Source organism: Epargyreus clarus, unplaced genomic scaffold (genome assembly GCF_041222505.1).
Source record: "Epargyreus clarus isolate Ecla_fem2 unplaced genomic scaffold, WU_Ecla_fem_2.2 ptg000004l, whole genome shotgun sequence".
Taxonomy (NCBI): Eukaryota; Metazoa; Arthropoda; class Insecta; order Lepidoptera; family Hesperiidae; genus Epargyreus; species Epargyreus clarus.
Window position 1 is genome coordinate 408,506 of NW_027332212.1, and position 16,341 is coordinate 424,846.

The 16,341-nt window shown below is 34.1% G+C and overlaps 1 protein-coding gene across 1 annotated transcript in view; it reads left to right on the forward strand.

Annotated features, from left to right (window-relative positions):
* Positions 1–16,341, forward strand: part of LOC140757217 (putative inorganic phosphate cotransporter) — a 43,327-nt gene that overhangs the window by 21,840 nt on the left and 5,146 nt on the right. Inside the window, exons 2-4 of the mRNA XM_073092752.1 lie at positions 4,637–4,767; positions 13,936–14,115; positions 16,057–16,195. Of these exons, the coding sequence (XP_072948853.1) occupies positions 4,637–4,767; positions 13,936–14,115; positions 16,057–16,195 (450 nt within the window). The remainder of the gene's footprint in view (positions 1–4,636; positions 4,768–13,935; positions 14,116–16,056; positions 16,196–16,341) is intronic.

A 16,341-nucleotide genomic window follows, 5' to 3' on the forward strand; every position in this document is an offset into this window, starting at 1 on the left:
TGGCTAGAAAAAATGTTCAAATAGTTACTAACAAACAAATGGCAAATATATTATGTTTTGCCTTACATAAAATAACGTTTTGCCACCTTCAATTGCTGCTCTTTGAGCGCTAGCATACTATATTTAATTGTAATTCCTCTAGAAATAAACATTAACGATGATAAATATAACTTTATCATCTTCCTGATTCTCATATTAACCGGTAATAACAATAATAGATTTATCACAAACACTGATTGCATTCGAATAACAATGCATCTAAAAAAGTATCATTAATGATGATTGTAAGAAAAACGGACAGTTGTAACGAGGATAATGTAGCAAGAAAACTCAGGAAAATTATTAGCATTATTAAAACGACTAATTAGGTATAGTAATGAAATATCGTTTTAAAATGACAATAAATTCTATGTTATTCTATTATACGGTCTCATATCATAACTGAAGGAGACCTGGAGCATACTCCACCTTTTTTTAAATTTGGTGTTTCGTTAAAAAAATCCATGTCAATATTAGATAAGTAGAGGAATTTGTGTGGTATGTATTAAAACCACTTCAAGTTTTCTGATTCAAGAATTGCAACCTATGTAATAACTATTAACGGAACAAACAGTTTTACGTACTACGGGTCACCCATCCAACACATGAACCGTGACTGTTGCTTAACTTTGTAGATGTGTTCAAACCTAGACAAGTTGCAGGCGCCGCGTTTTAAATCGAAAGAACCTAATGAATTCAGGAAGTCCAAATTATTACACAACAGATCCATTGACCGCTTGGTTTCCACCAAACCTAGAACACATTACCACGAATCAATCGCCCATTAGTACCATACATTTCTGTTGTGCGTCAACTAAATCGAGCACCATAACAGTCTGAGGCACATTTGTATTAAGTCAGCTACTGTCTTCAAATTTAAGACAAGTCAAGTTACTGTCATGTTGTAAGCAATTTTAGAATTATATTTGGAGTCAGCTACTGTCTGTACTGTGTAATTAATTTTATCTTAGTTGTTTTTATATTCATAAGCTATGTAGGTTCATAATATTATTTATTTCTCCAGTTAAGAATATTGGGCACGTACTTATTAGTAACCTTTTTTTTTGACAAGGGGGAAACCTTCAAAAGGTACCCGACGCCATGTGAGTGACGCCGAGTTATGTGGAATTTTTACCGCACTAATACCCCCCGGTGGCAGTCCTCAGCGTTTGGTGGAGAACTCCGGGATCTCCAACGGAACACAACCGGAGTCCTCCTAACGCGATGCCCTTCTATCGGGCTCTGCCCTGGGGGGAGCAATTTACGCTCCTCTCACATCCCCTGGTGATTACAGCGACATGCGATGACACAAACCACTGTCCTTCCCGGGGTCGCTTGCTGGACGGTTTGAGCTCCCACTCTTGCCACCCGCAATCCCGGAAACCCATTTTAGTCGCCTCTTACGACAGGCAGAGGACACCGTAGCCCTATTCTGGTCCCGGTACTACAGGGACAACTTATTACTAACCTATCAATACGTACTGCTATTCTGTAAATTTATTTTAAGTCGGTAAAGTTGTATAGTTTTCCATCATTAACCTTCGAATGCTCAACTAATCTAGACTTCTAATAAACAATTCTTCTTTCAAAATACAGCTGATATACACTATAATTCACTGCTCGAATAAAATACAGAACACAACTTTATATTGGAATTATGAAAATTTAGGTCTTCTGATTAATTTCATAGATTGGTAATTTCTATGAACGACAACTTAGAAAAGCTCGATGTTGGTCTGAGCTTCATTTAATAGACTCATCGTACTAATCGTCCCATCAAGACTTGTGGCACCGTTTTGATGTAAATAAATCAATATAGGTCTATCGCACACAATATGTAATTGGATATCATGTTCAAGTTTAGGTGTAAGTGTTGGCAAGTACATACAATTCTTCTCTCCCCCTCTCTCTCTCTCTCATTTTAAAAAAAACTATATGGACAAATTCATTACCCCCATCTTCATCTATTATATTAGTAAAATCGCAACACACTGCTACCCAGTACTGGCGACAGTGACTTACCAGATGGAAACACTGCTTTCACGTAAAAATGGGAGTCACGTACAAAATACACCATTAAGTGCGATCAATGGTATTGTCCTTTCATGTCTCTATGACACTATGAAAAAAAATGCACGACAAATAGATACCCTCTGTCCTCTGGGAAGTCGGATAAAAATAATGCTCTTATAAAATGTTTTTCAAGTTAATAATATAAGGTTAAAATGCAATTACAAACCATCACGATTAATGATTTGTCTGAATTATGGGAATGACATAGGGTACATGAATTTCCTTTTCAGTTCATTATTTTTACGCAGTTGGGTTTTAATAGTAATTACTAGTTAATAGAGGTCACAAGGCGTGTGAGGGGTATTAAAGATTAATCATTACGTCATTTTGTCTGTTTTGTATTAATTAATTGTCATCATTCATCGTGTTTTACATGGTAAAGTAACGAATTTACATGTCATAAAAAGGAGTATGCAACACGCGTGCGTGATTTCCCACACACCACTTAATCGACCAACATTAGTGTAGGTAAAAACAAATAATATACTTTATATGAATGATAATAACATTAAAGTTACAAGAATTCCGTTATAGTCCAGTTTAAATGAAATAGGTGGAGATTTCCGAGGTGAATTGATATTTGCAATATAACTTAATGCACCTTAGGTTTTAAGAATCGTCTTTTTAAATATTTACATATAAATCATCTATCTAACATGTACATTTCATATAAATTTGATCACTGTAATTAAAACCATACGTTACCGTATGATTTTAATGTCAGGTGAACTAATGATTGGTCACTTAAACATTTACTTCCACCACTTAAAAATCCATAAATTATAATACTTTCTACAAAAAAATCATTTCAATTTCGGAAATCGTATCCGGAACCTTCTGCGTCTCTCATCAAGATAGTGTCGTTTGTCACACGTGTTATCATATCAAACTTTAAAAAATCTTGTCTATAAAGTATCGTATTCATATTGTTATTAAGGTAAGACCCTATAATGTCTGCAAAAGTAATAAATGAGTCATATTACTATGTTTTGATTTTGAGAACGTATTTAGTACAATCCGTACACGCGACTGCTCCACCACGCGGGTCGTCAACTCATGATAGTCCAATTATTCCATTGACCCCGGCAATGAACTTACATAATATAAATAGACCAAGTAATTTCTTTAACAGTTAACAATTAATGAGAAACACAAAGTCTTGTCAAAGTCGTTATTCCCATCAACTTCAACTTAGACTAATTCTATTATCATTACTAACTTTTGTTTTACTAATTATCAAAGATCGTTAAATTGTAAATTTAAGTAGGTACATATTTGTTATATTATTATTATTATGTAAGTATAGCTTTATTAAATTCAAAACGCATGATAGTAAACATGAAACTATATATTAAGGTATTTTTAATTTAAATTAATTTATGAAGAAATATCTCACTGATTTTTTTAAATCACTTATTTTTACATTTAGAACTCGTCTTGTATTCAGAAGGCAAAAATGTATTTGCTTTCGAAAGGCTCGTCGTTTTAAAGTAGACCCAAGTTTTAGCAGTCATTACATAAATTCATTAACCTTAGTACATTTTATGAAGCAAGAATTCCATTTATTTTTTAGAGCAAGATCATATAAAAAGGGATAAGTAATTCAAATTTACTCAATATATATGAAAATATACAGAAAAGGACATAAATTGATATATTAGAGATGTTACTAAACAGACACAATTGTTTAAAAACGAATTCAATTACTTTCAATCATGCTGCATGCAGACAAAATGAAATAACACATTTAAATAAAGGTATTTGAAATACTAATATTAGTAGCTTGGGCATCTGTTAGACAATTGAACGATAATATGTAGGTCAAACGCATAGTAAACAAGTAACAATTACTGCCTAACCTTTAAAGAGAGCACTCAATTTTCAAGAGTAATCCAATACTCATTTCAAAGCTATTATAAGTGTTCAATTGAACAATATTTTGAAAACAATACTTAAAAACTAGTTCATGACTAGGTTAGAATCAATAAGTTTATCAGCTCAAGGTAATGCTTGCATATCATATCGGTAAAAGCTGTATTGGCTAATGTTTCAATGAAATGTCAATATTTAAAGCCGTACCCACATTCAAAATGTTACGTTTAGATAACATAACTTTTACGTGATTCACTTTGTAATGAAGAGATATTTGGAGATCAAATTTCATATACAACTTTACATTTTTTTTTTTAATATTTTTTAAATAACATTTTCAAATTTTAATCATATTTTTGAGATTGCGGCACACTATCGCACAACTAAAAATCTAAATCAAAAACATAAAAATCCAAATAAAAAAATCCCCCACTGCTGGGCACAGGCCTCCTCTTAGACCACTTTTGGTATCAGACGGTGCGATAGTCAAGTGCACATTGGTAGATTTCACTTGCCTTTTACGACCTTCACGTGTCTAGGATTCGAACCTCGGTTCTCCCGACTGAGGACGATATTGAACCACTGTGATTTGTGGATCGGTTAACTCGTATTAAATTAGATTTATTTATTAAATGTAATCCATTTGTTTCAGACCGGATGATAGGCATGCGTCATGTAGTCGTCTTCCTCCTGTTCCTCGCCACCACGGTGTCGTACGCCACGAGAGTTAGCATGAGTGTCGCCATCGTTGCCATGACAACACCCAACAACTATAGTTATCCGGTAAGTACCTACCTACCTACCTACATATTGCCTACTACATGCATCTTTATATAGGAAACATAAGCAAATTATCCACCACGATTGTTTGGTCAAAGATAGAAATTGGGTAACTTACACCTACAAACTAACTTACAAAAAATGTCAAATTTAGAGCGTTAGTATGTAAAAATTAGCCAGATTGATAATTAATAACGGTGTTAGAGATTCAAACACTTCTAAGTTTCAGGCGCTTTTTTATATATTTATTTATTTAATCATGCATAATGCAAGCCTCGAGTTTTCCTAAAGTAAAATTGGACAGGGTCGTTATAATTTCTTTAGTCAAAAAATCTACATATTGCCTAATTCGCCTAATGAAGTAGCCTGACTACCTTTGTTTTTGTTTCTTGGGGAAATCTTTAAAAGGTACCATATGCCGTGCCCTTACCGCACTAAAACCCCCGCGGTGGCCGTCATCGTCGCTGCGTAGAGGACTCCGGAATCTCCAGAGGAACGCAACCGGAGTCCTCTTAGCGCGTTGCCCCAACGGGCTCCGCCCAGGTGAGCATGACGCTCGCCACACCGTCTGGTGTGCACCACGTGGTGTGTGGTATGCGACTACACATACCACCGTCCTTCCCGGGGTCGCTGTCCGGGCGGTTCGAGCTCCCACTCTTGCCACCCGCAACCCCGGAAGCCCCTTTTTGTCGCCTCTTACGACAGGCAGGGGATACCGTAGCCTAGGTAGGTAGACCAGAATAGGGATTCTGGTCTACCTACCTAGGCTATCTCATTAGGCGAAAGCATGTTACATTTTGTTCAAACATATGTAATCATTCTATTTTTCTTATGTACTTCAATTTTAAGGACGATTTTTTTTTTATAATATTAGAGTAGCAGACGAGCATGTAGTCCACCTGATGGTAAGTGGCTACTGCCGCCCATGGACATCTGTAATCAACCCCAGATAGGATTAGATATTCCTACCTGAGGTCGGCCACAGATGCGCCGCTACCCCTGAGGACTAAGCTGGAACGCCTCGGAAAAGTCGGTCTCCCTTACCACACCCTTCAAACCGGAACACAACAGCGCTTAACACTGCTGTTATTAGGTAGAAATAGGTGTGGCGGTGGTGCCGCCGGAGTCGAACCACAAAAGGTTCTACCACCTTTACATAACAAGATTTTTATATAATAAATAAAATACTCCGAAAAGTACCTACGAATTATTGCAATTATACTCATATAAATTTACCTTAGTTTGATCACCACTATCACACATTATCAATGAACTCCAAATCTGCTCACCTCATAATCTGACAGAATTTAAAATATTCTTAGAAGTCATCGTTTACGAGGCCCTCATAAATTGCCAATAACGTACGCAAACAATAATAATAATAACAATAAGAACGATTTAAAATTTTAATACACATTAAATAAAAGTTTGTGATGGGCTTTATACATATTATGGCCCCCATATGAGGTGTGTTTTCGAATCTAATGAAATGAAATGAAAATATTTTATTTTTCTCCCACACAAATAATGTGCAACAACAACAAACAAAATAAAACATATAAATATCCTAGATAGGTAATCTCTTGTTCGAGAAAGACATCATGGATTTGCATTTTGTATTTCCAAATCGAAAATTGATAGAAAATAATTAAAGCCCAAATACAAAAATACTATGAAACCATCGGACCAATGGACAGACAATTTTTATCGAACTCACAGCAGAAAACAACCCCGTACGTGACTCAAATACAAATGTCCCATTTAGAAGTTTATATTGGTCCCGTAATTTACAATGACCCCACCGTACCACGGGAACAAAATAAAGTTAATTTCTCTTTAAGGGAAATTTAAGGACTGAATAAGTTGTTATTCTGCTGGGTACAGTTACGTGGGTCGTATTAATTGGTTGGAAAAGAAATCATGCAATTAAGGCAGTCACTTCATCCCTAATGATGATTAAAATTATTATCAGGCAAATGAAATCCATACGGTTTATACGCTGCTTAAAAAGGAAGCAGATTTAAGCCGGATAAGCAGCTGAAAAATAAAACTTAACTTAATCATTTTAATTTTTGAATGAAATTGAAGTAGGTATTAAATGTAAAACCCATGTGATAGCAATTTTGGCAATTGGCAATTGCCATCTTGTCTAAAATTGGCCACAAATGTCACAGTAGTCTTGAATTACCACATCCTTCATAGCTCGACGCAGTAACGATTAATATTTCTGTAAGTCAGAATTACTTAACATATTACTCTATTGAACACTGCCCATTGTATTATACTACGGCTACTCACGGTGTATTCATTCATGTAACTGGATCGAAATATCACCAAGAAAAGAAATCAAAACGACGTATTTTGAGTAACTTTATTCATGAAATTCGCCTACAACACAGCCCATTTTTAATAGTGTCGACGAAAATACCAATACATTACTCATAACAGTGTCACTAACTGTTGACAGCGTTCAGGATCAGAAAGAGGCGGGATGAGGGCAAGATCGAGCTGTTTACTCGCAGTTCAGTACGTGATGCGAATTTTGCTGACGTTCAGGCGATAATTTTGTAAGAACATAAAATAGCTGTTAATGATCTCAATTTAGGCTTATGTCCTCATTTATCTTTGGTCAAATTTAAGTATCTAATTATTACTTGAGAATTTAGTTACTACCTTTGTGACTAATTTACAAAACAAATAACAAATAATTATTAATTAGGCAGGAAAAGAGATAAAAAAATTATAATTGTTTGAACTGTAAAAACTCATTTAAATTTCATTGGGTAATATAGGTTGCGCTGCGCGAACGAAATATGAAACCTATATATTTAAACAGTACCTATATTATCCCAAAGTTTTATAATGTATGGACTAAATTATAATGTATGGACTGCAGTATTCATAAAATATTTATTCATTTTAACTGCACACCAACTGTCTGAGCTAAAAAGTTGCTTATAATATTTGTACATAATATTTTTAAGTTAAATTCATATGTCAAAGCTCTAGGGAATCAAAATTCAATTTAACAACTTCAGCGATACTTTTTATGGTTAAAAGTTGGCATTGATCAGATAAATTTGTTAGATGTGAAAAAAAATATATTGTTTGGAATATGCAGTGAAATTTTCTACTCCGCGAAATCTCAGTGAAATGAAATAAAATATACAGGGTGAATCTCCAGAATGTGCACATATTGAAACAGGTAAAATTAAACCGCATTTTGTCAACAAAAAAAAAATGTTTTAGGTTTTACAACCTTTTGAATTGTGCACCTGAAGTAAATAAATCACTATAACTTTTAAACTAAGGGTTATCAGGTTCAAACAAAAATTACAATTATTGCCAATGATAGGCCGTACTGATCCATAAAAAAAAACTTGAAAATTATGCTAGAGAAAGAAAGAGACTTTACCTAATGAAAGGTAGATTATGCAAAGGCATTTACCCCATAATACCTAATTCAAACATATTTTGTAACTTTAGTAGCTCATAAAACGGTCGAAGTAGAATATTCAACAAAAACTATAAGTCTATATTATGTAGATGAGAACTTTCGACGTAACATCGTAAAATACTTTGTATAATGTACAAGAAAAATTAACTTCCATAAGCCCTAAAGCCACATATATTATGTAGTTAATATGAAAGTCATGTATTATGTAGCGTAGTGAGATAATTACGTACGAAGCAACTTAAAGTTTCAAACTTTTGTCCGCGTAGCTCAGTGACAGAATTAGAGTAAAGAGGGTACAGAGGAATTTTTGCTCTAGTAACTTAAATTAGAATACAGCTCAAAATTTAGGAAAACATACATATTTTAAATAAGCTAAACCTTTACTGAATGAGAAAATAATAAAAATTAGAACATATATTATTGCGTCATAGTATTAAATGTCTACTTAAAGTAATTTACGGCACGTTTTTGCTTAACCTTTATTCATTAATTGATAGAACATTGCTTTGCATGTCACTTCTTAATAGAAGGGGTTGGCGAAAGTTCACGCCATAAAGACGAAGCAGTGTTTAATAAGTACTTAATAATGTCTTTTAGGTCATGTTTTGCGTATAAAAGGGTTCTCTTTTATACTCTTTTAACTTAAATTTAACAATATATTCACAAAAAAAATATTTGCTTCTAACATACCTTTGATATTTAAGTAATGTTGCGTAAAGTAAGCGCTTGAAGAACAAAATTAATTGGATTTTTAATGGCTTCTTGGAAACAGAATCGAAGTAATTGATTCCGATAACTCGACAAATTTCCCACGAACAGAGAAAGACTAATGCGTTAGGTTTATTCTTAGTTGTTATGTTGGCGGCAATGAAAGTGCATAAACACATATACAATTATGGGTGTACTGTGAATGGTTAAATTTATTAATAAAATAACAATGTCTTTTTTAAATTTGAGCGCTCAAAATGTATAAGATCCATTTTGAATGTGATAAAAAATAACTTTTTTTTTATATAATTACTCCTGTAGCAGACGAGCATGCATTCCACCTGATGGTAAGTAACTAATGCCGCCCATGGACATCTGTAATCAACCCCAGATATGATTAAATATTCCTCTTTGAGGTCGGCCACAGATGCGCCGCTACCCTTGAGGACTAAGCTGGAACGCCTCGGAAAAGTCTGTCTCCCTTACCACACCCTTTAAACCGGAACACAGCAGAGCCTAACACTGCTGATATTAGGTAGGAATAGGTGTGGCGGTGGTGCCGCCGGAGTCGAACCACAAAGGGTTCACCCCCTTTAAAACTGTGTGTAAAAACTCATAATAATAGTCATGATCACTCAAATTGCAACTTAGGTGTCACTAAACACCAAACCCAAAATATTAAAATACAATATTATGTATAAACATGTACAGTTCTCTAAAGACAGTTCTCTAAAGTAAATGGTGAAGTATCTACGGGTTACTCCAATAAACTGCTGCAAAACGTATTAGCAGAGAAAAGCATAAATCTTAGGCCAATCTGTATAAGATGTTCTAAGTTAAACCATGAGACCTCTGACAAAGGTTAACGACTGCTGCTGCTGTCTAGTGATACTGTGCCGACTTTCCACAAATCGTCAAAAGATGACGCCACATGTTTTTGAATCACGCTATCGAAGTTTTCTCAACATATTGTATACATACAAGCTCCGAACTGAGACTGTTGCTCCCCGGGCATAATCGCCTAGCATGTTTTACATGCTCTTCAAAGCGCAGAAGCGCCTATTAAAATTAGGCAATAACAGTCACACATCCAACAGCTTACCACGCTCGACTCTGCACATTAATTACATTTTATGCAAGTGTATAAACTATATGGTAACGAGTTAGGTACATACGAATATTATTACTTAGCGAAACATACCATCCGTTACGCTGTCCGATCTGTTATACAGTAATTTGACGTGTGATGGGTTGCAGCACTATAACATACGACTTGTGTAGTATATATGTATTAGATTTACCCGCCGTGGAATCCGTGCTTTTAATTCCTGTTTTGAAGATAGCTATGCAACAAGAACGCAGTGCAAATTATGGTAAGAGTTCATTGCCCTCCATACAAAATTAGAAATTAACGTACGTCGTGAGCGCATTTTCCAACTGTTGGATACGGGTTTCTCCTCAAAGTAAGAGAGGCTTAGATCATGTCTTACCCAATAGGATCTAATCCTATTTGGGTAATACATGGTACATTACAGATAGAATATCCTAGGTTGGCCATAGATGCATTGCTTACTATATTAGAATACTTACTGTGAGTGTCACAAAACTTTTATTTCCAAGCCTGTTGGTGTGATGAGAAAGATTTATCTATCCGAAGCGTTGGAACTTATTCCTTAGAGGTAGCAACCTATCCGTGGCCAACTTCAGGTAGAATTCTAATTTTATCCTTGGTTGATTAGACGTGTTAAGTGACTAATGCCCATAGTCACTTAACATCAGATACTCGTATCCTACTTCACTATTATAAAAACCTGAGTAGGCTTTTTATAAATACCGCGAACTCCACCAAAAACTTAATTAAATACATTTTTATTAAGTTGTGTCAAAAGGATTAATTTTTTAAGCATTCACAAAAGTAATTGTATTCTACAGTAACTCCAGGCTTACGTGACTTTACAAAGCGCTTCAGAACAAGTGCGTATTATTATAAAAGTTCCTAATTAACAGTTTCACACTACACGGCACGTTTTGTACACGCATGAAGAATAAAATCTACACAAAACTTCGCACTGCTTTGCCGCCCTTGTGCTAGGGTTCACATGTACATGCGAATATAGTTCTTATTATCTAAGAGATACAGCGTATAATCTTATGGCACGATTTTATCTACACTTCATAAGCTATTTTGTAAAATAAGCTTTATTGTCATAAGATACGGTTTAAAATTCGACTATATGTAAACACGTAAGTTCTACACATTTATATTTGCAACTTGACGTGAAATTGAACTCTATTGTCAGCGATCATAGTTTATTTTTGTATAACGATAATATAAGTGTAGCAATTAAAGGAGCAAGTGACAAAATTGTTAGAAACTTTCGAAAATTCGATTTGTTTTGAGAGAAAGTTATGTTTAAAAGTTTTCTCGCTTTTGACATTGACATAGGTATTATAGCGTTTCATGTACCTTTTAGGGTTGCGATTTTGGGGTTGTACTTCAATCCAATCAAAGATATATTGCTCTCCTGGAAAATGAAGTTGGAATGCATCAGTTTATTTATAATAGAATTAAATTTAATACTAAATTTACTGAAAACAGCAGTACCCTTTACAACAATGACTGTTTTTGTATTTGTTTACGTATTTCCCATACATTTCCAATCAGTCCTGATACAGTCCGCTAGGGGCGCTGATTTCAAATACGTAAACAAGTACAAAAACAGTCATTTTTGTCAAAACGTAAAAACTCATACTAAGGGTATAGTTTGACACTGTTCTTATAAGGTAGTAATAGATGTAGCCTTGGTGTTACCGTAAACAGTTTTTTTACTTTTTTACTGCTACATTTCTAAGCTATGCATCCAGCGAGGTTCCACCTGGTCTACATAAATAGAAACACTTTTAAAAAAATGCTCATTATATTCCAGGTATGGAATTACTCATTATAGTTAAGTAATGCAAGCTCGCATATCATAATACAATAAAAAATATTACTAACATATACAAAAGAAACGAACAAAGTGTTTATGACGGTGTGTGACGTAACAATAATTTGTTAAAAGCATACATATTATTCTAAAATGCAAAACAACTCGACAGAAGCAACCCCGCTAATGACAATGGCACTCAGCAGTGGAAACACGAGGAAGCAAATAGGTCGAGCGCAATCATTATTTTATAGTAGACTTTGTGAATTTAAATTAAAATTCAAAGACGAACTACACGTTCACGGTAAAGCTTTTGATATGTTAAAATGCAAAGAGATAAGTAGTTTTAGTAGTGGAAGAATAAATGACTGAGAAGACTGATGCTTCAATAGCGCAGCCTGAAAATAGTAATATCCATTTTAGATCTCTCTTGATAAGGAAAGAGGAAAAGAAAATCTGTGAGGAGCGAAGAAATTCAAAACGGTTTGAGATGTTAATGATAAGTTATGTTAGTTGTAAGTAACTGAGAAAATCGATTTTCGAGAAGTTCCAAATTTCTCTGATCGTCCTAAGTCGATTATTTCAAACAACTGGTATTGATCATGTAATAAACTTTTTTAATATATATGTATAATTAGGAAACTAGCAACCTCAGACAGGATTGGGTTGAAGTCCTACTTGAGCTCGACCACAGATTCGTTAATACCCTTGAGGAATCAATTGGAATAGTAGAACTTACACTTTCACTTTTTTAGCACGCTCCGCAGACAGCATATGTAGAACTGGTCAAAACAAACCATTAATAAATGCCATTAGAATTAGAATTTAATTTTGTAAGAAATCTAGCGGTAAATTGACAGCCGTCAATGTAATCCATTGAAATGTTACAAAGTTACAAATTTTGGTCCTGTACCCATAGTTTAAGTTTTTACTGAATGTTTTTGTATTTGTTTACGAATTTCCCATACATTTCCAATCAGCGCCCCTAGCGGAGTGTATCTAAACTGATTGGAAATGTAAAGGAAATACGTCATTTTTGTCAATACGTAAAAACTTATACTAAGGGTACTAAGCGTACAAAAGTCATGGTACGCAATTTTTCAAGGCAAGGAGGGGTGGTCAATGTGGTCATAAATAGTATTAACCTAATCCGCCTAATCGGCCACCATATTGAAATAAAATTGCGTTGTCTGATATTTTCAAGCCAAATGTTGTCAACATTTCAATGGACTAATGATGCTTTAACCAACGCATTAAAGCTCCAATGTTAACTAATCGAATTGCGTACCCAGTACTTAACAGATTAATATGGCGAAAACTACATTATACGTATAGTCACAATATTAAGGTATAAAAGTTATTAATTTGTACTTAGTCATACGAGAAATTTAAATATTTTTCCCATAAGAAATATATTTATGTTACATGTGAAAAGAAATGTTACCAGAATACATTTTTACCGTGGTTATAAATAAAGAAAACAAAAATACTATGTGAACACGTGTACAAGGTGTAACATACGGAGAAATGTTTCCCTTTCAGATCTTCCGTCAGGATAAATGTCACAAGCCACTCAACACACTTCAAAGTCTTAAGGCTATAGATATTTTCCTAATCCGACATTTTCCTGTTTGATATAACACTTGTTTACAAGTGTACAATATTACCTTTTCTATATTTATGTTAAGCTGCAACTGTCATACGTAACGGTGATTAAAATTGCTTCTAGAGCTTAACAAAAATCACCTCTTCTAGTAACATAACGTAAAAGTTCATAACATTAATTTCGTCTTCAACCCATTATTGTTCTACTGCTAGACCTTTCAGAGTAAGAGAGTGCTAATCGGTAGAGTTCACACACTCTTGACGTCTTCTTTTAAAACTATAAGGCGTGTAGGTTTATTGGTAATATTTTCCTTCACCATTAAAGCAAATGATTTTTTTTTCTAATAGACACATATTTGACAGGTGTGCAGAATTTGAACTACGAACCGATTGAGCTTCAACCATCACTGTAATTTATGGAACTGTAATAAACGAGCTTCGAATAGCTAAATTCTAAATCATCAACTTTTTCAGGTGTTCGAATGGGACCGTAAGATCCAAGACACGCTGCTTTCCTCATTTTTCTGGGGCTACATCGTGCTCCAGATCCCCGCGGGCATGCTCGCCGGCAGGTTCGGTGGGAAGCTACTCATCTTCGTCTCCATGCTCATCACTGGCATCGTCAACTTGTTCGTTCCTCTTGCTGCTGATATGGTAAGTAACAGTGCAAACTTCGCAAGCAAATATTTTGGGTTATGTTCCTCAACTGATATGTAAATGATGAATTGAATTCGTGTTTTGGGTCTTTGTAAGTACTCCTGGAGAAGATGGTTGTAATATAAATTATGTAATATGAACTATGTATTATGTAAATATAACGACTATGTTACTCCGATTGTCATGAGTTTAAGTTCAAAATAGCAAACACAGTTGTACAATGTAAGCATTAATGTGTCCAAAACTTAATGTTATCATATTGATTTAGATTTTGTTAGGTGTTTATTTAATGTAACAGTTAATTACTTGTAAATAAATCGAGAACCCTGACAAAAAGATGAGTAATGAATACTTGAAAATTCACTGCTTATTATTTTTCGTTAAAGACATGTAATTGTATGTTAAAAGCAACATTTCACTTAAGCACAGACAGTGAAGAAAAAGGGTAAATGAAAACGTTCTTGAGTTGAGAACGATCAAGATGAATTGGCCAATTTAGTAAAGTAACTCCGCCAAAGGCTGACTCCGTTTGGTAAATACAAACCTTGTCTAATTTTTCTCAATGATTCCACTTTTTCATCCCGACGTGATCTGGATAATATTAACTCTTGATAATATAATAATCTTCGTTTATTATCGACGTCTTTCCGCGTCCCCATTGCATGCACTGTCGTGAATTGATTTTTAATAATTACAGGAATAGATAGGTATAAATAAAGGTGCTAAAGAATACTCGTTATAATATGTAATTTACAAGATTAAAATGAAAATAAATACTTGTAAATAAATAAATATTGTATTGAATCAAGATCGCGAGTCAGATGACTAAGTTTCATTTTCAAATCAAATCTATCCGAAATGTGCACGTATATCCTTACGTGCATAAGAGTAGGAAATATCCGACACTTTTAACCAGATTTAGTAGTTCTAATTAATATCAGTTTTAACCCGTAGAATAGTAAATTTAGATTCTTGCGCAGCATCACGTATTAAACTAACTTCAAAAATATGCTTTTGAAAAAATTGTTATTCAAACCCTCCTTTACGACACTAATAATATAATTTTTATCCAATTAGTCCCAAGTTTAAAGCACTACTCGTTAGCCAAAAAATATAATTCCAATCACAATTGGTCTGAATATTTGCTCGTTATCTAGGCAATTAAATTAATTTGAAAAACATAAAATATCTGCTTGTAAAATTAAGCGACGTTTTATATAATATTAGAAAAGCTACATTGTATTTATTTTTTATCGAAAAATTAAACTTAAAAACATATAATATTTCTTATAATTATTTAACTTAAGAAATACTATTTTATTGTTTAACGTATTGTTTTCAAAATACAAAAATATAATATTTTAGTGCTTTAAAAATCCAATCAGAAAGCAAAACTTTCAGTACGACACGATCAATCAAATTACTAATAAAACATTGTTCAGCGCCGTGGGAATGCGCGAGAATTGAAAGATGAAGTTGAATTTCGTCAAAGTTCTTAGTTTGTTAAAACTTGTCTCCTTGGGGATATTATGTGGTATGTGCGCATCAGAATTAAACCAAAAAACGATTTACTTATTTCTCATGTTGTTAGTATCTTATTTATATTAATTGACTTAATTATATAATTGACTTAATTATTTATATTAATTGACGAAGAAATCCAACGCTAGTTGTCTTAGTCATCACGGTTGGCTGTATGTGTAGCAAGCTCTACTGTTTTACATCATACTTTGCTTACTTACTTTTGTACTATTATTTATTACTACAAAAATTTAGTTGGACATGTTACATAACGCCCATGGGTATAGTCTTTTCTGTTCTAATTACTAGTGGTTAAGACAAATTATATAATATCTACTGAATTAATTGACAAATTGAGGCGAAAACACGAATTTAAAATATGGATATGGTTTGATTTTATTATAATATTTTTATCAGGGAGACTGGGTAGCTGTTTGTGGATGTCGTATTGTCATGGGCCTGGCGCAGGGCTTACTATATCCAAGTCTTCATGGACTGCTGGGACAATGGTCTCCGGCTTCTGAGAGGAGCCGAATGGGAACCTTCGTTTATGCGGGTAAGAATAGAGCGAATGTGAATCCTACAATGTCAATCCTTATATTGTACGTCAACAAACAACAACTCTTCGGAAGGTCTTTCGCTATGGAGAAAAAGCGACGAAAGAAACTCCATGAGTGTGCAAATTTGCATCTTTATAACTTT